The 22,914-nt window shown below is 46.2% G+C and overlaps 1 protein-coding gene across 13 annotated transcripts in view; it reads left to right on the forward strand.

Annotated features, from left to right (window-relative positions):
- The first annotated feature begins 3,038 nt into the window (after window positions 1–3,038).
- PCDH7 (protocadherin 7) overlaps window positions 3,039–22,914 on the forward strand; it is a 416,058-nt gene continuing 396,182 nt past the window's right edge. For 11 of the 13 annotated variants that reach the window (XM_074992575.1, XM_074992576.1, XM_074992577.1 and 8 more), the window contains exon 1: window positions 3,039–6,334. In XM_074992575.1, the coding sequence (XP_074848676.1) occupies window positions 3,176–6,334 (3,159 nt within the window). In that variant the 5' untranslated portion in view covers window positions 3,039–3,175. Of the gene's footprint in view, window positions 6,335–7,011; window positions 7,221–22,914 lie in introns of all 13 variants that reach the window. The other 2 variants (XR_012645344.1, XR_012645345.1) reach the window with 1 other exon arrangement.

Genomic DNA, 22,914 nt, shown 5'->3' on the forward strand with positions numbered 1-22,914 from the left:
GAGGCCCATCCACCATGCAGAGCACGTCTGGGCCATTTCCCACGCCGGCTGGGGGGAGGGGGGCGTTACCTCGGCTCCGAAAGCGGGACCCATCCGCTGTGAAGGACGCACGGGAAGGCACTGCACGCTGCCCGGAAAGATCCCGCAAGATGGGGCGGGGGAGGATGGGCGTTGTGGGTGCGCGGCGGGGCAGGAGGGAGCCCCCCGGGAGGAGGGGGGGAGCTGCAGAGCCCACGCTGGGGGGTGTTGTGCAAACATTTCCACGCAGAGTAAAGTTGGGGGGTAAACGCTGTTCCGCCCCTCCCCCCAAGACAGCGTGGGAAAGCGCGGCGGGCGCTGGGCAGCCGCGCGATGCAACGTGCCGAGGTAGCAGCTGGCTCCGGCCGGCCAGCGACTGGGGAGCTGGAGACTGATCAACGCCACTTAACCCGCTGCGAAGCTGCAGCGTCCCCTCCCGCCGCCCGGACTGCGGCGGCGCGCACTGAGCCTGCGCCAAGCGGGGCTTTCTCGCTGATGCTGCAGATAGAGAGCGGCGCGGCGCCCCCAGCAGCACAGCAGGAGGAGGCGGCGCGGCGCTGGGCCAGCCAATGGGAGCCGCGGCAGCGGCAGCGCCCGCCCACTGGCTGCACAAGAGTCCGTTCCAGGGGGGGGCGGGGCAGGGCAGGTTGGGAGCGCTCGGACGCTCCTGTCCCTGCGGGTGCCCCAGCTCCCCGAGGAGAGGGGGAAGCTCGCCCCGCCATGAGTCCTTGGTCTGAGCCAGCGCAACACAGCCGGCTGCTTGAGCCGGAGGAAGAACCAGACTTACCCAGGGGTCCTCAGGTGCTCCTTGAAACGCGCCCCCCCGCCCCGGGCTGGTGCTCCTGCACGTGGGGGGCAGGCGAGCTGCTGTAAACGCGGCGCGTCCCCCTCCGCCTGCCCCGCGTGAGTGTGAACGGCAGGGGCAGGGCGAGGCGCCAGGCAGCAGCCCAGAGAGCAGAGGCAGGCAAATGCCACGGGCGAGGAAGTGGCACAAAGTCAAAAGAAGGAGAAGGCGACCTCGGGGGGGGAGGGGGCGGAGCTGTGCCGAGGTCTGACACCTTAAAGTTTATTTCTCCCCGATCCACCCAGGCGACGCTACATTTTAGCGGGCGGGGAAGCAGCAAGTGCCTGCTGCGAATCGCCCCGGCGCCGCTCCTGACCTGTGTCTGCCCCCCCCCCCCACCCTGGCTCTCCGTCCCAGGGCCCTTTTTCCCGGCTCCACGGAGGTGCCGTTGAAAATGCAGATCCTGGCAAGGGGTAGCCTCCAGCCAAGCCCCCCACCCCCCCAGCGCCAAGGAGCGCAGCGGCCAAAGCGCTCCCCTTCCCTCCCCGCGAGTTTGAGCTCGGTCAGGGCTCGCAGCTGAGCTGCGGTTCCGGGAAGCCCGGCGGACGGCGAGGGTGCGGGTGTAAGCGGAATGAGGCCCCCGAGCCCACACGCTGCCCCCGGCCGGGCTCCGAAAGCCAAGGGAGCGCCGCGGGTTGCTTAGCTGCGGGAGGGAAGGGAACCGAAGGGGGACGCGGCAGCCCCGCGGGGTGTCTCGGGGGGGCGGGGTAGACCCCGCGGGGGTGGCGGCGCGCGCTCCGCGGCTATCCCGCAGGCAGCGGCGGAGGCAGAGGCTCAGGCTGGGCTCTCCGGGGCGCAGCGCTCGGCTCGGCTCCGCTCGTCCTCCCTCCATCGCTCACTCGCTCCCTCCCTCTCCCGGCGTGTGTAGCGCAGGCGGCTCCGCTCGCTGCAGCGGCGGGGATGAGCCGCCGAGAGAGGCTCCCGCAGCTCCCACCACTTTGGGCAAACTTGCCGGTTTGCTGCCTTCTCTCCCCGCCCCCCCTCCCCGGCCGAGTGGGAAGCGGCGCCTCTGTTGCCATTCAGCATTTGCGAGCCCCCGGCGCTCGGCTGGGAAAGCGCCCGCCCCGCGCTTCCCCGAAAGGCGGGAGCGCCCCTCCCGCGGGGCGCCAAGGCAGCGCTGACTGCTGGCATTTTGTTTGCGAAGAGGACTGCGTTTTTCTGAAACGCCGGGCGGCTCTTCCCCCGCCCCGCCGCTCGCCGGGCTGTGATTCCGAAGCTGTTCATTCACGTGGGGGATCCAGTTACAGCTCGTTCAGCTCCGGGTATATTAACGGGAGAAGCAACAATCGCCCTGGGCTGCCCAGCCTGGCTGCTCACCTTTGAACCGCCAGGCTCAAGTTCAGAGCCGGGTACCTGCATTGGGACGGAGGGGAAGAGAGCGAGCCCGCCTGCAATCTCGGTTGCGACTCGCTCTCCCCGCGCTGCAGCTCCACGTCGCTGTAACGCCTGCAGCGCAAATGCAGGTAAGGCACACACACGAACTGCGGCTGCGGAAACAAACTTGGGACTGGTCGGAACGGGGGCGTGCGCGCCGCTCCAGCTGCGGGGCTTGTGGGCAGAGGGCCCCTGCAGCTTGGGGATCGGTGCTTGGTGACTAATGACCTTGCGCAGAGTTGTTCAAAAAAATCCTCTCCGGAGACAGAGCTGCACATTGGAGGCGAGCTGCGAAGATGGATTTGGGGGCTTGGCTGCTGAGCGAAGGGGATTTTCTGCGGACTGCTCTGTGATACCGGGGTTCTCGCCCAGCTGCCGCTGGTTTTGCAGCTGATTTTGTTCGAATCAGTTATTCACTTGGGGGTTTTGCCTGCCGCCGGGAGGTTTCCGGACACGAGCCCTTTGGAGCAGGCGAGTCACATTTCTCCCCCGTGTGCCTGCAGAGGGGGGAGAAAGGAGCTAACGCCTTGGTCGTAAACGGCTGGGAGAGACAGCGGGAGAGGAGGGGATTGCATTTAACTCCGGGAGCACGGAAGCCGACCTGGGGAGGGAGGGCTTCAGCTAGCCCCGCGCTGCTCCTGCCTTTGTCACCCCAACCTTGCAAAGTGCTCGCAGGGACACCGGAGCGGAGGCGGCAAATCCCGTCCTGGCTGCCGAGGGGGATCGTGGCTCAGCAAAAGAGCGTCCCGCGAACTGTCGGCAGCTCGCCGCGGGAAGGAGGGGAGCCAGCGGCAGGGCTCTGACCACCGTTTGCGCCAGCCAGGAGCCCCCAGGCTGCCCGGAAGAGGATTTTACAAGCCACCCGCCGCCCGCGGAGCGCTGCTGTTGGCTTGCCAGGGAGCTGGTGGGAGAGAGGAGGGGGTTGCTGGTGGGAAGACGATGGGGAAGATGCGGACTCTCCTTGGCGTTATGCATTGCTGCTGCTGCTTGCTCCTCCTGCCTGCTCCGCTCTGGGTCAGCCTGGCCGCGGCCAAGCAGCTGCTGAGGTACCGCCTGGCCGAGGAAGGACCCGCCGACATCCGCATCGGCAACGTGGCTTCGGACCTGGGCATCGTGACGGGCTCCGGGGAGGTGACATTCAGCCTGGAGTCGGGCTCCGACTACCTGAAGATCGATAACATGACCGGGGAGCTGAGCACCACGGAGCGGCGCATCGACCGCGAGAAGCTGCCGCAGTGCCAGATGATCTTCGACGAGAACGAGTGCTTCCTGGACTTCGAGGTCTCGGTCATCGGCCCCTCGCAGAGCTGGGTGGACCTCTTCGAGGGCCGGGTCATCATCCTCGACATCAACGACAACACCCCCACCTTCCCCTCGCCCGTCCTCACCCTCACCGTGGAGGAGAACCGGCCCGTGGGGACCCTCTACCTGCTCCCCACCGCCACCGACAGGGACTTCGGCCGCAACGGCATCGAGCGCTACGAGCTGCTGCAGGAGCCCGGCGGGGACGGGGGCAGACGCGGCGGCGGGGGGTCGGCGGCGGGCTCCGAGAGCGCCCTCTACCCGGGCGGCAGTAAGAGGCGGCAGGAGGCGGACGGGGCTGCCCGCAGCAGCGTGTTCGAGCTGCAGGTGGCCGACACGCCGGACGGGGAGAAGCAGCCGCAGCTGATTGTCAAGGGGGCGCTGGACCGAGAACAGAGGGACTCCTACGAGCTGAGCCTGAGGGTGCGGGACGGCGGCGACCCGGCCCGCTCCTCCCAGGCCATCCTGCGGGTGCTGATCACCGACGTGAACGACAACAGCCCCCGCTTCGAGAAGAGCGTCTACGAGGCGGACCTGGCGGAGAACAGCAGCCCCGGGACCCCCATCCTGCAGCTGCGGGCGGCCGACCTGGACGTGGGGGTGAACGGGCAGATCGAGTATGTCTTCGGGGCCGCCACCGAGTCGGTGCGGCGCCTGCTGCGGCTGGACGAGACCTCGGGCTGGCTCAGCGTCCTGCACCGCATCGACCGCGAGGAGGTGAACCAGCTGCGCTTCACCGTCATGGCCCGGGACCGCGGCCAGCCGCCCAAGACCGACAAGGCCACGGTGGTGCTCAACATCCGCGACGAGAACGACAACGTGCCCACCATCGACATCCGCAAGATCGGCCGCATCCCGCTGCGGGACGGGGTGGCCAGCGTGGCCGAGGACGTGCTGGTGGACACCCCCATCGCGCTGGTGCAGGTGTCGGACCGCGACCAGGGCGAGAACGGCGTGGTGACCTGCACGGTGGTGGGGGACGTGCCCTTCCAGCTCAAGCCGGCCAGCGAGGGCGAGGGCGAGCCGCAGAACAAGCGCAAGTACTTCCTGCACACCTCCGCCCCGCTGGACTACGAGGCCGTCCGGGACTACAACGTGGTGATCGTGGCGGTGGACTCCGGCAGCCCCAGCCTGTCCAGCAACAACTCGCTCCTGGTGCGGGTGGCCGACACGAACGACAACCCGCCGGTGTTCGGCCAGGCCCTGCTGGAGGTCTCCTTCCCGGAGAACAACGCGCCCGGCGAGCGGGTGGCCACGGTGGCGGCCACGGACGCGGACAGCGGCAAGAACGCGGAGCTGAGCTACTCGCTGGAGCCCTCGCCCCTCTCCGCCGAGGCGCCCGGCGGCGTCTTCAGCATCGACCCGGACTCCGGGGACGTGCTGGTGCAGGCGGTGCTGGACCGCGAGCAGCGCGACACCTACGAGTTCCAGGTGACGGCCCGGGACAAGGGGGTGCCGGCCCTGCAGGGCTCCACCACGGTGGTGGTGCGGGTGGCCGACCGCAACGACAACGAGCCGCGCTTCATGCAGGACGTGTTCACCTTCTACGTGAAGGAGAACCTGCAGCCCAACAGCCCCGTGGGCATGGTGACCGTCATGGACGCCGACCGGGGCCGCAACGCCGAGCTCAGCCTCTCCATCCAGCCCGGCGAGCAGGGCCAGGCCGCCGGCATCTTCTCCATCGAGAACGACACCGGCACCATCTACTCCACCGTCTCCTTCGACCGCGAGCTGCAGACCAGCTACACCTTCCGGGTCAAGGCGGTGGACGGCGGGGAGCCGCCCCGCTCGGCCACCGCCACCGTCTCGCTCTTCGTGATGGACGAGAACGACAACCCGCCGGCCGTCACCTTCCCCAGCAACAGCTCCTACACCGTGCTGCCCCCCTCCAGCAACCTGCGCACCGTGGTAGCCACCGTGCTGGCCACCGACGCGGACACGGGCCTCAACGCCGACCTCAACTACAGCATCGTGGGCGGCAACCCCTTCAAGCTCTTCGAGATCGACCCGGCCAGCGGCGTGGTGTCGCTGGTGGGCAAGCTGGCCCCCAAGCACCACGGCCTGCACCGCCTCGTGGTGCAGGTGAACGACAGCGGCCAGCCGCCCCAGTCCACCACCGCCTTGCTCCACGTCTTCGTCAACGAGAGCCTCTCCAACGCCACCGTGGTGGAGAGCCAGGTGGCCCGCAGCCTGCACACGCCCCTGGCCCAGGACATCGCCGGCGACCCCAGCTACGAGCTGAGCAAGCAGCGGCTCAGCATCGTCATCGGCGTGGTGGCCGGCATCATGACCGTGGTGCTGCTCATCCTGGTGGTGGTCATGGCCCGCTACTGCCGCTCCAAGGGCAAGCACGGCTACGAGGCGGGCAAGAAAGACCACGAGGACTTCTTCACCCCGCAGCAGCACGACAAGGCCAAGAAGCCCAAGAAGGACAAGAAGGGCAAGAAGGGGAAGCAGCCCCTCTACAGCAGCATCGTCACCGTGGAGGCCTCCAAGCCCAACGGGCAGCGCTACGACAGCGTCAACGAGAAGCTCTCCGACAGCCCCAGCATGGGCCGGTACCGCTCGGTCAACGGCGGCCCGGGCAGCCCGGACCTGGCCCGGCACTACAAATCCAGCTCGCCGCTGCCCACGGTCCAGCTTCACCCGCAGTCCCCCACCGCCGGGAAAAAGCACCAGGCCGTGCAGGAACTGCCCCCGGCCAATACTTTTGTGGGGGCCGGAGACAACATCTCCATTGGATCTGACCACTGCTCCGAGTACAGCTGTCAGGCCAGCAGCAAGTACAGCAAGCAGGTAAGGGTGCTGGGGACACCCCGCAACGACCCCCTCTTGCCCCTCCACACAGACAGCACCCCCCACCTTCCAGCACCTGCTGCAGGCACGTAAGGAAGTTGGGGATGCCCCTGCCTCCCTCCCTCTCCCTCACACACACACAGGGTTGTAAGCAAGGGAAAGCGTGTCAGGGGATCCCCTTGGTATTCTCCCTCGCTCCTCCCTGCAGTGTAACCAGCTGCAAGTACAGCTGACAAGTGAGGAAACCGGGGACTCCTCATCCCCTCCCTTACCCCCTCCCCCAGCCAGCTGACTGGCAGTAAGTAATGACAAGTAGAGGAGTGGGGGGACTCCCCTCTAAAATGCCCCCCCCCTTCCACGACCACAGACACACACACAGGAGTCAGCCTGTCTCAAATACAGACCATAGGAAATACAGGTTACAAGAGTGAGGCCAGACGGGCCCCTCCTCCCCAAGCTTGCAATCCAGTAAGCCCCTGAAAGGGAACCTGAGACTCTCTTATCAGCCCCCAGCACACACATCCAGCCAGGAACAAGCACAACACGGGAGCAGTTCTCCTCCCTACACAGCCTTGGAACCACAGATAATCAGCCAGTAGTAAGGGCAACAGGCAGGTGAGGGAAACGGAGACACTCGGTTTCCCCACTGCCACCAACACCCACACGTACTTTTCTAGCCAGCAGACTCCACTTGACGCTGTCATACATCAGTAGTCTTTCCGAGGGAGGCGCATCCACTGGACAACAAGGTTCCACTGAGAGAGAACTCTTGCCTGCCACCCAGTCAGCAAGGTCCTACTGAAAGAGACAGAGATGTTCTATATTCACACTTTCCCAAGCTCTGTGCGGGTGTATTTACAGCCATCATGTTAAAAAGATGGCACATGTAAGTACTGGGTTATTCATTAAGATTCACATCTCTATATAGTATATATGCTCAATTGTGATCCCACTCACATCTTTTAGTACCACTGATTTCAGAAGTCTGCCTCTTGATAAATAGTGAGGTCAGAACTCCCCCCCCCACCCCGCTTCTACAACATTTTTCTCGGTTGGAGGGATATTAAATTACATTCATTAACTTGTATAAGACCAAGGCTGTGTCACTCTCACTCCCGCTGGGCAGTATCTATGGGTAGCTGTGGTACAAACTTACTTAGTATCACCCTTTAAAGTGTTTATGAACTCAAAGGTATTATAAGGGGCTGATTCTGACCTTAGTTGCATTGATGTAAATCAGTTACTGAAGTCAGTGGAGTTCTGACAGTATAAAAGGAAGACAGGAGAGTAAATGCTCACACCAAACTAGTGTAACATACTGGAGAATCAGACCATTTTTATGATTCAGACCCATACTTTAATTTTATAAAGCATATGATTAATTTTGAGCTGAGATCATTTTCTTTGACTTTCTTTGTTGGGTGGTTATATGCTAAGAAAAATGTTTTGTGGTTTGAACTGCCATGGGAGGATCTGCGTAAGATGGACATTTTGAAAGTTTTCTCAACTGCCATGTATATTATGCAAGATAGGATAGATAAATGAATGCAGATTCATGCAAATACAGTGCCAAGTCTGGAACATGGAAAATATGACTAATTTCACAAAAATGCTTTCTTTTCCACTTATTAACATGCAGATATGGTACCCAAGAAAATTTTTATACTTTGAGATGCTTGTTAGTGTAGAGAAATTGACTTTTATAGTATGCAACTGGTATTTGCATTTTGCATGGAGGAATAAAATATTGTAAGTAGAAGTGAATTTCATGAGCATTCATTCAGTCATTCATTCATTCAGCTGAGCTTTAAAATTGATGTGATTGATGTAGCTAATATTTTTGTGTATGTCATTTTAGTAGTCATACTAATGTTTTACAGAGCATTTGACATACTAGTTTCTTGGCAAAACCCTTCATTAACTTTCTCTCAGGGAGACCACTATAATTTTACTTTTGAAAATATTGCCTATATAAAATGTAAAGTACTGGAAAAGTTCACAAGCTTCCAAGGTTGTGTTTATTAAACACATAGTAGATGATACTTTTTAGTGATTATTATGCCAACACGAGGTATAACCCATGATAATCAAATACTAAACATTAAAGCTACTCCCTAGCTACCAGAACTCATCTTAAAATAATGTATTGAATACTGTCAAAAGTATAATTTATTTTTGGTAAAAAAATGGGTTACATGTTAAATGTAGAACTTGGTAAGAGATTAGACTATACAAATGATTATTTGTGCTGATAAGTGCTTTATTTTAGGTTATTGTGCATAAGTATATTGATTGTATACTGTTTATTAAATTATTTAGAATATGTTCCCAGAAAATATTTTTATGTACATGATTACAGGGTGTCCTTGAAGAAGAAAATAACTTATGACAGTTATAGATGCCACAGTCAAAGTGGAAGTATCACATTAAGAAAGATTCAAATTTATCCAGTTTAAAATAGCCCCCTCCACCACCAGTTTCTCAGATAATGTCTGACAGCTTTTTGTGCTAGTAGTTTGGCTATCAATATAGCTGAATAATTCATGGATGACACTGTAAGGTCTTTATCACAGGTGTTGCTTTAAAACACACTGAAAAGCTGACATTACTTAATATTGAGTTTAATTATCTGTTTAAGGATTGTAAATGAAGTTTTCTTTGGACGAAGTAAGTAGCTTATCAAATGGTTAGCATAGGGACGTGCAAAGACGTGTAGATAAATTAAAGATAAGACAGTAAGAATAATGTTAAATAACAGCTTGCAGGATAGATTTTTTGGCAGACAACTTCTGTTACAGCCATCGTATGGACACTTGCTAATTTGCAGCGGAGTGGCATTTATATGCTCAAATGCTTCTGTTTCATTTTTATTTTAACATAATAATGTGCCTATCAGTTGGAGGTTTATATAAATAACCCGAATTTTTCATATCTCTAATGCTACCTGTTGAGCTTTGACTTATTCACAAAAGTACTCATATTCTTGTGCACTTGAGTCAGATGGTATTCACATTCAACATCTTCTTTAAAAGGCATGATGACACTTTTAGAAATAAACTATCAAGTAGTATTAATTGCACCATATATTACCTGTACATACCAGGTGAAACCTGTGGAATTTTAGCATGCATATTATAGCAAGAGGTTAGCTGAAACTTTCATGTTTTTCTTAGTTCGCTCATTGTCAGTTGCTTTTGTTTCATGGAGAGATTATCAAGTGCATAAAGTTTAAAAGACAAGTAAATAGACGAACCAGGAAGTTCCCATCCTGAAGCAGATCAGGGTGATATCCATTATCCATTAATGTAATTAGGCTTGGTAATTGATACATCTTCATACCCACAATATTGTTGTCAGGGGAAAGGTCTCCATTTACAGGACTAAATGGTGTGCTCAACTGAGCACACAGGTAATATTTTTCCATGCTGATTTTGGGGTGTGCTGTAGTTGTTTTTTTCCTTTAAGGCAACATATATTTAGTTTTACAGTTTAGTATGTTGTACTTAGTTCCTCAGGGCATTTTGCTTGATGCAGTATCACGTGAAATACTCTAAATAGAAAAAATCCCCAAAAAACAGAAATATCCCTTCGCATACATATTAACAATAATAGATGTTATAATTATTTTTTGTATTTATACACTACTTACTTTTAATTAAATTTAGATATCATGGCATTATAAAATGTATCACGTTTATCTTTCTCTGAAAAGTAAATCTCTGTATTTTCCCCTGAATTACCTTGAAGGTCCCTCTTTCAAGGGTTTTTCTTAATATGAAATTTCTGTCAAAAATATCTGAGGAGCAGCTGTGTTAAGTCTTAGAGAGGTAGCTGTGTTAGTCGGTATCTTCGAGAACAACAAGAAGTCCTGTGGCACCTTCTAGACTATCAGATATTTTAGAGCATAAGCTTTTGTGGGCCAAGACCCCCGCACTCATGCATCTGATGAAGCAGGTCTTTGCCCACGAAAGCTTATGCTTCAAAATATCTGTTAGTCTAGAAGGTGCCACAGGACTTCTTGTGTTAAGTCTGTATCCACAAAAAAACAACTATAAGTCCTATGGCACCTTCTAGATTGACAGATATTTTGGAGTATAAGCTTTCATGGGCAAAGGCCACTTCGTCATCTTATACACCAAAGTATCTGTTAGTCTATAAGGTGCCACATGACTTATCATTGTTTCTGTCAGAAATAGTATATGCTTTTAGGTCCTGATTTAGCAGGCCATCCCTGTTCAGCAAAACATGTAACCATGCGCTTAACTTTAATCAAATATATATGACTCATTATCTTCAGTGGGATTTGGACAATTGCCTAAAATTAAGCACAAACATTAGACTATATCTACACAAGAGGGTTTTGTTGGCAAAGCATCCGTTTTGCTGAAAAAAAAAAACCATGGAGTGTTGAGATTCTCAAGGTGTTCTGTTGACATAAGTCGACAGAATGCAGCACTTTTGTAAAGAGCTATATACTGCTCCCCATGAGCCATAATGCCTCTGTTGACAGAGATTTGTAAACAGAAAGCCATTCTGGATGTTCCCGGGGTGCCCTCTGTCGACAGACATGGCTTCCAGGACACTGGGCATCCCTGTCTGCTGTGCTTCTGGTTGGCCATTTTGCCGGTAGAATGGCTGGGTAGTCTGGCCACACTCTGTTGATAGAGCAGATTGCTCTTGTGATCTACTTGGCAGTCTGGGTGTGATCTGTCATCAGAAGGTTTGTCGGAAGATACCTTCTGACAAAAAATTCTGTCAACAAATCCCAGTAATCTAGACATAGCTTCGCTGAACAGGCGTGGATTTAGCAAAGTGCTTTCCTCAGGGTACATCGACGCTCTCTGAGAGAGCAACCCGGTCAGAGTCAGTCTTCTGGGGCTCAATTTCGTGGGCCTAGTGGGGACATGTGAGATTGAATGATCTGGGGTTGAGAGTCGACCCCTGTACTCCTTATTCTCATGAGAAGTGAGAGTGATCCACAGGAGAGTTTCTCCCGTCAACCTCCCTCAGTATGGCTGGCAAGATAAATTGATTATAGATAAGTTGATTCCAGCTATGCAAGTGCCATAGCTGGAATTGCATATCTACAATTGACTTTAAGGTCCAGTGTTGACTTGGGGCCTGATGACCTGCCCCTTAACTTCAGCAAAGACACTAGAAGTTAAGTAAGTTTAGAACGTCACTGGGGCATTCAGCAACTTGAAAGATTGGATCCCCAACTGTAATTCTAAACCAGAAATACTATTTTTAATATGCAGTATTGATTTTAAATTCATTTTTGGAACTATATTCCTCTTCAATTTATAATGCAAAATTACAGAGAGCAACATGAGAACACATTTGAGCAGATTTCATTCACTGAAACTCTCGGGCATGCATGTGAGATTTTTATATTAACCTCCACTAGAGGTTTTGTTCTTGTTGTTGTTCTTGTTCTTTTTTGTCTGTTGATGTCCACTGGTTTCTCTTTTAGTTGCTATGTATACATTATGTCTGGGATATTTAAAATATTCTGGGTGTGTTTTTCAAAGAAATTTATGCCACCTTCAGTGTGATTAGAAAGAGTTATCTAAGGAACATTATCTCTTTGCTTGAGGTACATTGCTCCTATCTAATTTAGTAGTCTTTTATGAGTTATCCTTATGCTTTTGCGATCTGTAGAAATAAACTTAAAAAAAAATCTCAGTGTGCTGACCAGTTGATTGGCTTACATGGACATTGTACAGTTTTCTCTTGGATTGTGGCAACTTTGTATATAGCTGGTTATCATAGATGTGAGCTGTAACTATAAATTAAAAGTATCAGTTTCTCCCTCCATATTCTCATGTAACTCCATTATGTGTAAATGAGAGGATGCACCCTGTACATCAAGCAGAAGTCAGTCTTAAATTTTGTGTTTAGCCAACCACGTAAAACCTCTTTTTTCTTCACAATAGTGGATGCAAAATTGAATTAAAGATTAACCAGCAAGAGTAAAGTTGGTCATGACTAGTGCATTGACTAAGTTTCTTGAGTCCAAATAATGATTTTTAAAAAAAAAAATCTTACTGTAGCACTAGCTGAATGTAGAAAACAAGTGTGGATCTTTGTGATGAGGTGTAACATTTTAACATTTAGCATTGATACAGCTGGGAGTGAGGTTTCTCAATAAAGCATAGGCAAATATTCTCTCTTTGGTTTACAACATAGTAAATATTCCACAACTGGTTTTAGTCATGACCCTTATTTGTTGCTAAATTACTGCAAGAAACATTTTTGAAAATTGTATTCACTTTATTTAACACAATGTGTTCAACTAACTAATAAGGGCTTTATTTTCCTGTTCAGTGAAACCTTCATGTCCTGTGTGCAAATAGCTAATTTGGTACTGCAATCATCCTGCAATCCAAAGGGATGGAATCTCAGTAGAGCAGGAGTGTCATGCTTTGAAGGACTAAAGAATGTCTATTTGTAAGGGTGGGGGAAGGGAAGAGGATGGGGAAGTGGAAGCTAGCTTCTTCAAAGAGGTAGTCTGTGATTTACTAACTTTGACAGCTCCCTGAATGTATATATGGCTTTGTCCAGGCCATTAAGATGTCCAGCAATTTGATTATTACTCCATCAGTCTTTGTATCACATGGCTCACTGATATACACATATACTGTGAACTTTTATTTCCTTTTCATTCCTGTGTATATTAAAATACTGCAAAAATTAAATAACCGTATTATATGTGCATGCAGAGAGTGAGAGAGAGAGAGAGAGAGAGAGAATATTGTTCCTTAGACACTTGTGATACTGGCACATATACATATAAATGTGCATCTTCATTTCTGCCTGCTTAGATATCTTGTACCTCAATATTTCTTTTTAACTGAGTAGTGTTTTTGCAGGCTAACCACTGTCTTGCAATGGCACACAAATTTCCTTGTACATTAAATAGAAAGCCTGGTCATGATTAGATTTTATAGTAAAACAGTGATAAATCATCAGACTTCAGAACTGAAACCTCTTGGTACTGTTTTTGTTAGCTAATTACCCAAATCCTTTAGAAACGCTCTAAACTCTTTCCTGTAATTAATTTAAACATATCTAGTTATTTTCTTTTCCTTCTGGGAATACCTAAAGTATATATTTCTTACACATATTTGAGAAATACAGTTCAGTGTCTTACAGCCATGCTTCTAAAGCATATTTTCAGCGTTACTTTTTATAGTATGCATTGAGGAACATTTAGAGCTGCAAAATGAATTACCTGTGTTCATTCTTAGGATGGGTAAATATATATTGCATATAAACTACAAACACAAGTTGCTCCAGATATTTTTATTGTTCCATAATGTAGCAAAGGTGTATGCACGTATGTCATATTTCTGGGAAATTTGCTCTGTATCCTTTTGGCTTGACTTCTCTCATCTAAAAGAGAGATGCTGTTGTCTCAAATTATATTACATTTTGTACATTGTTAGTGTTACCCCAAATGTTGTAGTCAGCAACTATTTTAAAATTACATTATTAAACTCAATTTTAATCATCATCCACATCAATGAATTAATAACAAAAAGAAACAAAGATTTAAATAGCATAATATCTCTTTTGAACCAAAAGGTAGTAAGAGAACAGTTCCAACTTTGTTCATTGAATGTAAATTACTGCTTAATATTTATTGACCATGCAATGTACTTAAAGGTGACTTGCAAAAGTAAATTACCCAGTTCACATAACCTTACCAATATGTGCTGAATGCCCAATACCTAGTATATATGAATTATACTCAGAATGGTATTATTAAGTAAAATCTTATTTCCTCTTTCAGATTGATTTCGCAATGCCCATTCCTATCTTGTCTTGTTAACTTCCACCCTGGCCTGATGCCTTAACACATATGATACTGGTATGTCTTAAATACCACGGAACCAGTCCTGCAGTTTGTTCCTATTTTGCGTGATTGTGAAGTTTTCAAAATTACTTAAATCCAAATACCATAATATATAAATGACAGTTTGTGTCATGTAGGATCTCAGAAAAAATAGCATAATGAGCCCTTCTGATTTTAAAACTGCGAACACAAAAGGAATTTGGAAAAATGCTCTACACATGAGAAACAAACAAACAGCCTGCCCTTCCCTCCTCCATACGTACTGCAATGAGGCAGCTGCAGCTGCAGGAACCAATATGTTTCTGAGGTTGCTCTTCTACAAGTGTGATGGAATATCGCATTGGAGAGGAGCCAACTGAGAGTAATGGGCATGGGAATACAATGGAAATTGTGTAAATAAAACGAAAAAAAGTAAATGTTAAGATATTTTATGTTCTTGGTTCCTCTCAGTCTAGGGAAAATTCAGCAAATACTGGTGAAGGAATTTGATACTCTATGTCATAAGCCATTTACAAATGAAAAAAATCCCATCCTGTATCCAGTACCGAAACACCAGTTCAGTGGGTTACTTAAGCATGTACCTAACATCATCTGTTTAGTCCCAAGTACTTTACTGAATCAGGGACCTAGTTCTTTTTTGTCTTATACCACTGCAAGTTGAGTGAAGCTGACTGATTGCTACAGTTGTATTTCAGAATAGGGCTTGTCTCACTCTCTTCAGAAAACAAGATATACAATTTAATATAAAATATGAACGTGTGTGAAAAACCAACAGGCTAACAAGAAAACAAAAAATCTTGGAATCAGTAAAATTTTATGGATTCTTGACACTGGCTGTGCAAGCTTTTTTGAACAGAAACATGGTTTTCCATCACATTGAGAAAAGAGGTTTAGAACATGATTTTAATTGTTTAAATGTTTTAAAGCAGCCTTTTCTCCACTCTGAAAACTCTTCTACTGCCTTTCCTAAATTAGCTGGTACGTATATTGTTGTAGCCTAATTTCCAGTGCATAGTTTTATTGTTCTCAGTAATGATCACAAATAGTACACTAATAATTATCCTCTACTTGACAACTAGGAACTGAAAACAGGCATTTTATACCTTTATTTTTCAAAATTTAGCTTTGTCTGTCTTGACACTGGTAAGCATATTCTATCATGTTGTAAGATTTTATTTTATGAGCGCTTATTCAGTAGCTCAAAAAGCACCTCCCAAACTTCATCTTTTACATAATTAACTGCATAGAACCTTGACTGTACTGTTCAGTATTGCTTGGTGTGAGCACAATGAGCAGGATTTGGCCTTATATCAAATGCAAAATGTGAAACCATTGTTGTAGCCAAAGAATTATGTCTCTAGGATATAAGGTTCAAGAGACTGTAACTCCATACTTAAGTGTGTTCTTGATCATGCTAATGGACAATTCTTGGCTATATATGCTAACACATATTTGCTCAATCTGTTGAGGAGTCACTGTGTGCATTTGATCATGTAATTTTGTGCTATTTCTTGTGTGTCTTCATACAAATGAGACAGATTTGACCTAAAATGCTTGCCTACTTCTGAAATTAAAACTTTGCCACCCAGTTGAGGTCATGCACAAGATTGACCAAATCTGGCTTAGGCAATTCTATGTAATTTACTAAATTTAAAACTCTAATTGTGGATGTCAAGTTTTATCTACAACAAATATTCTCATTGGAATCTAAGTTTCCTAAAATGAATATAAAAAGCAAAACTGGAAATATGACTCATGAAGCAATAGCGAGGGCTAATATAATAATCATTTAATTAAATTGTTCTTTTTTCAGTGTTTTCACTACAGTCATGTAAGTTGATTTTTTTATTATATTTACCTTCCCCAACTTTATTTTTTGCTGTTTTTAATGTGCATTTGTCCTGCTTCTCTAGGGTGTTACTGTAGTTTTATGCTAGTTCAATTCCATTACTTTCAGCACAACTTTATGGACATCAAGTTTTAATGATACTGTCATCTCCCTCCCCATGCACTAAATACATTGTACTGTAGTGACATCATGTGTGCATACTTCATTATCTCAAAAAGAAAAACATAAGTTGATACAAAGAGAACATCAGTGATACTTGAAGAATATATGTCGGAGGGGTAGCCATGTTAGTCTGGATCTGTAACAGCAGCGAAGGGTCCTGTGGCACCTTATAGACTAACGGAAACATTTTGAGCATGAGCTTTCGTGAGCACAGACTCACTTCATCAGATCTGATGAAGTGAGTCTGTGCTCACGAAAGCTCATGCTCAAAACGTTTCCGTTAGTCTATAAGGTGCCACAGGACCCTTCGTTGCTGCTAAGGATATATATGTTATGGTTGCTTTATTAATGTTGCAAAAGACAGCAACTGTGTCCTTTGAAATAAAAGTTATTTTTATTCCAAGTAGTTTTGTGAATCCTTGTTCAGTGGGAATAATTGCACTGGAAATTGCAAGACCTCTATTTAATTACATGCTCAACCAGCGACCTCCATTCTGATCTTGGGATGTATCCGTTTTGCAGATTTAGAAAACTCATTCATAACTGATTTGAATATGCACTTGCAGTTTTACTCTGCTGCCTGCGATCCAAGGGACTGAATCAGTCACATTTTCTCACACTGAGCAATGTTTAACTTCACAACTAGTTCTGCTGAAACAAACTAGATTATTGTTAGAACAAATAAGGTTGAATATATGTAAGGATGACAAAACTAAAGCCTAAATTAAGCATCATCCATTTTCCCCATGGCTTTGTACTATTAGCAGTTTTCTCCCTAGCAATTACAAACTGTACTGTGCATCTTGTGACTTAACGACTCATACATATTTAAAAATGGAATTTTCATGTAGAATATCTAAAGAAATGTACAAGTGAGATTGCTATGTAAAGTAAATTGTATAGGTTAGGAGAATATTGGTTGATCTACTATATGGCTATGTCTACATGAGAGGCTTTTCCTGGCAAAACTGGGCTTTTGTTCAGAAAAACTGCAATGTCTACACGCAAAATGTGCTTTGTCAACAGTTTGGTGACAAAACGCAGCACATCAACTGGCAGCAGTATACCTCTCCCTGTTCAAGTATAACACTTTTCTCAACAGTGTTCTCTCACCAAAACAGCTGTGTAGATGCTCCAGGGCCTTTTTGTCAACAGACAGGTCTTCTGGTTCACCATGCAGCACTGTTTGCAGAATTTACGATTAGCCATTCTGTCAAGAGAGGGCTGGCAGTCTTGCTCTTTTGACCTGCTTTTATGTGTAGATGCAATCTCTCAAGAGAAGTTTTGACGGGAAATCCCTTCTGACAGTGACTTCTGTTGTCAGAGGCTTCTTGTGTAGATGTAGCCTTTGAGTCCTTTTGACAGAGACAAAGGGGTAATTCTGATCTCACATACATCACTAATCTCTCAAACAGGAGTAAAACGAGAAGCAGAGAGATCAGAACCAGATTGAGTTATTCTTCTTTAAACTTTTCCACCTTTTATGAGAGCTATGAGTGTAGGAACCTTTTCACATTTAAGTAAGTAAAAACTCTCAGTGCCTTACAAGAGCTGGATAGGATATCTCTGGTTTATTTTACTGCCGGTATATTAGGTCCCAGATTTATAATTTGTTTGCACTTTTGTAAACAAAATGTATGTTATTTGAATGGCTTTATGATAAATGTTTGTCCCTTACCCTATTGAAATGAGAAACAGATTGCTCGGAGGAACTCATATTTAGTTTGCTGATAAGGAAAACATGTACATAGATGAATTATATTTGCAAAACTATGGTCATTCTAAATATATATTTATTAAATATGATTTAAAAGTGTGGTTTTTGCACAGTTTTTCTTTTGTGTGGTAGAAAAGATAAAAAGCGATATGAAATTCCCTGCATGTGAAAGAGATTGAATAGATTTACTTAGACTACTTATTCACAGTATTACAAAATAGGTTTTGACTTGTGTGATATTCAACAGGGAGTGGGTTTTGCTACATTCCCTTGACTCTGCAGATTTTGCTGAATGCACTGATAATTCATCTTGAACATTTTAAAACTGAAATTCAGTATACTTCTATAGCACTATAGTGTGCTGAATTTAGAGTGTGTGCTATAACTTGTTCTTCTTCAATCATAGAAAATGACTGAACTCTTCAAGTTAAATGGTAACCTTCCTGGAGAATTAATGTTGCGTAAATATAAAAGGGCTAGTTAAAGCTTCCCTCTATCAAATGTTTCTAAAAGGCTTTATGTATTTATAAGACTTCCTGATCTACTATTGATGCAAATTACTAAGGATAAAAGAAAATCCATCTGTTATCAAAGAAAAAAATAAATGAAATAAGTCCAAGGATTTGAAAGACTTAACATTAAGAATTAGGAATTCATACTTTGTGATAGGTTTATAGTAACTGACAGTGGAAAAGACTTCTTTTTAGCATTCACAAAGTTTTTTTTAAACTAAGAGAAAATGACTTTGCTATAAAAGCCTCTCTTGTAATGTATCCTGTTTATAATTTTTTATGCTCTACTAAAAAGTCTCAATTAAAATATGACCTAACATCATTTCATGTACAGTTGGGAATTATTAGTTTTGTTATTTTCTACCCTTGCATCAAATCAAATTTTCTGTAGTTAAATAAATAGCATTTCATCAAGAGACCTGGTTTCCAATGTAGGGTTCAGATTACTAGCATGAGAAAATATGTAAGGCTAACGTCTTCAATCTACAACTAATTGTGCACTGATAATAGTATTGCCCACAGGCAGTTCTTTTTTGCTGCCTTAATAAATGATAGATTTTTCTGTGAGTTAATGCTAAAATCAGATGGAGACCTATGGCAATTACTACTCTTAAGTTTTTCTTTGTTAATTGCAAATATGCAGAGTCTGGAGAGGCCTATAAAATTATTGTCCTCAAAAATAATCTCAGGAAAAATAATGATTTGAGAAAAAATCTTATTACAACTAAAATAGAGTTAGTTTTATAGAAAACTTGAATTGTTAAAAAAATCTGACGTGTATGCAGGGTCCCCTGCAAAGATAATAGAAGTGGGTAGCCAAGAGATGAACTCATATTGAACCATAAAGTTTTTCACATTGTTAGCCTATAGCAGTACATATTTGTTACTGTTACCCTCTTTCTTCTTTCTCCCTTCCCTTTCTCTTCTGCTACTTGTCAGTCACTTTGTTTTGTTTGTTTGTTTGTTTTCAGACTGTATTATAAACTGTATGGTATGGGAACTGTATGTAACATTTTCTGCCATGAATCTCAAAGTACTTTAGAAAAGAGCATTTTTGTAAATCCTAGCACAAAAGTAAAAATAATAGTAATCTGAAAAATTAGGAAGATTTTCATGACTTAAAATTATTAGTGTGTTTGAATTATTGTATCACTTTGAATCCCTAATCAAGGACCAGGGCCTCACTGTGCCAAGTGCTATATAAATATAGAACATGTTAGATATGAATGTTAGCTTTGAGAGGAAAGCTCCGCCATGAAGCCTCTAGGGCAGTGGTTCCCAACCTTTTCCAGACAGGGACCCATTTTGACAATTCAGGAAGACTTTGTGACCCAAGGCAATTCAAAAACAGGGGCCGGGGTGGGGGAGGGGAAGGGAGTAAGAGGAGGCAGAGCCGTAATTAGCTAATTTTTCACCTGAGGGAAGAATATAAAATTGTGTCTCCTCATGTTTATATAGTCATAATAGTTATCTCATAGAAAAGGTGAAATATATTAATAAAATAATAAGACTACATTTACTATGGTTAATCAGAGTTGTGATGGTGAGAAGACGCTCATCTCCAAACTGCTCCCCTCAGCTTAAACCCCACACTCAGGGGCAAGAGGGGGCTAGGGGAGTCACACTCAGGGGCTAGGAGAGAGTCACATCACGGACTGGAGGGGGCTAGGGGAGTCACACTCAGGGCCAAGGAGTCACTCGGGCTGAAGGAGGAGCTAGGGGAGTCACACTCGGGCTGAAGGGGTCTGGGGAGTCACACTCAGGTGCTAGGAGTCAGTTGGGCTGAAGGGGGCTAAGGTTGTCTCATTCACAGGCTAGGGAAGTCACATTCAGGGTCTAGGAGTCACTCAAAGGCTGGAGGGAGCTAGGGGTGGCACAGGGACCCCCAGAGCTGGAAGTTGGCTGGGTCATGGAGCTCCGGCCAGCAGCGCCTGCTGTGGGAACTCCAACCGGTATGGAGGGGAACTCCAATACCTGCAGCTGGAAGCTGGCTGGGGCAGATCCCTGCCTGGCAGAGGCAGCCATGAGAGCACTGGCTGGGGCCAGAGGGAGACCCTGACCCCTGCAGATGGTAACTGGGTGTGGCAGAGTCCTGGCCTGCAGCACCAGCTGTGGGAACCTGGGCCAGGGCAGAGACCCCTGACTCCTGTGGCTGGAAACCAGCTGGGGAAGAGCTGTGGCCATCAGAGCCAGCTGGAGGTGGGGGACCCCACCTCCTGCAAAGGGTGGAAGCCCGGGAGCTGGTCAGCTCTGCCTTCCCTCCCAGCCTTGTACTCAAGCCTCCACCACACCTGAGCTGGGTGCTGCTCATCAGGTATGCAGTTCTCTGCCCTGAAGCAGAAATGGGTCTCAACATAATTGATTGGCTTAACTGCTTGATGGCAGTTAATCCTACTAAGAAACTGAGAATCACTTCAGGAGTGTGAATGGTTTCTTAATAGCCACCTGTGGAGCTGCCCAGCCTAGCTGGAGACCCTTCTGAAATGTAATTATGACCCATGGTTGAGTCCCGACCCATAGGTGGGGAAACCCTGCCCTAGGGGTTCCGTGCCAGTCCCAAGCCTGGATAACGGGGGAGGGTTTGGTCAGGTGAGTGATGATGTGCTGATAGTGAAATGGCAGTATGAATGAAATCCGATGCCAGCACGATTAACTGATAAAAGATCCCGGCTTGGATGTTGGCCAGATAAACAAGATCCACGGCACCACTTGAGTGGTCGGGGTTGAGTGAATGAGTTGGCTACCAAAAGAAAACTAAGTCACTCTGCACTCAACAGGGAAGGAGGGAAGGAAATAGTGAGGGAGGTATCAGACACCAATGGACACTGAGCCCATGGTTGTTGATGATAATGATAATGAGATGAGAGAAACTTTTAAATAAAGCAATAAACAGAGGTTAAAAAAACTGTGGGGCTACCACTATTTTGGACATTGAAAGAAAGCGCTGTATGATCCATGTAATTTTGGTCCTGCAAAATGATTCCAACAGTTTCAAATCTATTCTTCGCCTTACTGCTTTATATGTGAACAACTCTTCGCTTTTGCACTAAAGCAAGTGGGAATTGTTCACTGTCACAAATAATAAATAACAAGAGTACCCAATCTGCACAGCATGGAAGTGATAAAAACACATGCTTATGAACGCTCGAGATTTCACAGCTATTAATTTTGAACTTTTTGATTGTAGTGCTGTTTTACAAGAGTAGATGCTGTTAGGGCTTCAGTACACTCTGCAAGTGAGAAATTATGACAACATGCATTTATCATTATGAACCTGAGCTATTCAGTTTAAGAGTAGATTTGATAGTGTCCCTAAAGCCAAACTCATAAGATGTCTCTCCCCTTTCTTGCATATTTAACTCTTTTTAATACCAATAGTTGTTAAAATATTGCATAATATTCGCTAATATTAAGTACTATTCCATCCTTAGGAGGATGAACATAAGGAGTTGATCAGTGTTAAAGAGCTGTGTAACATACAGTGAAGTCCCCCCAGAATGAACATACCATATACTGTTGCATATACAATGTGTTGTCTTATTCACATATTCATAGGAGAGTCTATATCTCCTGATTAAAACTCCTCATAATGCATTTTTGAGAAGAAATCAAAAATGGACCTAAAAGGATTGCATTCATGCTGGAAAAAAAATCTTACACTGTAAGTTTAGTAAAAGACCCAAAAATTTAAACAGCACAATACGTGATGTCTCTAATATGTTAATTTCCAAATACAGATGTGTTAAAGTATTGTGGCTATTTTCTTTCTAGTCTGTGACATGCAGTGTTTACTTTGAAATATAGAGCATGAATTTAGCTATCCTGTTTTTACTTTTAGGAACCCATTGTGAAAAATGTTATTAAATATCAGTAATTTCTGCAGGTTTCTCTGTACTGTTAAATGTAGGGGTTTGGATTCTGATCATATATGGTATCTTCAGACAGGACGTGATAGCACAGTCCTTACACAGAACTCCCTGTGATTTGAATAAGAAAGTATCCAAAGTAAAGACAATTGTCTTGGGCCACCAGACTATTTAAGTGGTAGGTTGAGAGGATAATGAAATGTAGATGACACCAACAGCCATGTCTTTTCAGTTTAAGACAATACAATAAAGGAGTCAATTATTCTACATATAATAACTGTGGTGTTTTCAATTTAAATACTAAAGAAAATGTTCCTGAATCTTAGGTGTATTACAACAATTGCAATTAGAATTACAACAGATTCCAAACAGCATTAACATGGTCTTTCTAAGGGATAAAAGGGATTTTAAGTCAGTTAGCTTGATTTTTCCAAGTGCCTGTCCTCACTGTAAATTACATTAGCTCAATTTATGGACCACTAAAACTGACATAATATCTAAATCCTAAAATCGTAGGAACCTCACGGGTGTAGCGTTCAGTTTGAATTTAAGATTCTGAATGAAGGGTAGTGAGGATGTGTGATGTCTTTAAATCATATTCATTAGCCTCCATGGA

This window comes from Carettochelys insculpta, chromosome 4, assembly GCF_033958435.1.
Source record: "Carettochelys insculpta isolate YL-2023 chromosome 4, ASM3395843v1, whole genome shotgun sequence".
In the NCBI taxonomy this organism is placed as follows: Eukaryota; Metazoa; Chordata; order Testudines; family Carettochelyidae; genus Carettochelys; species Carettochelys insculpta.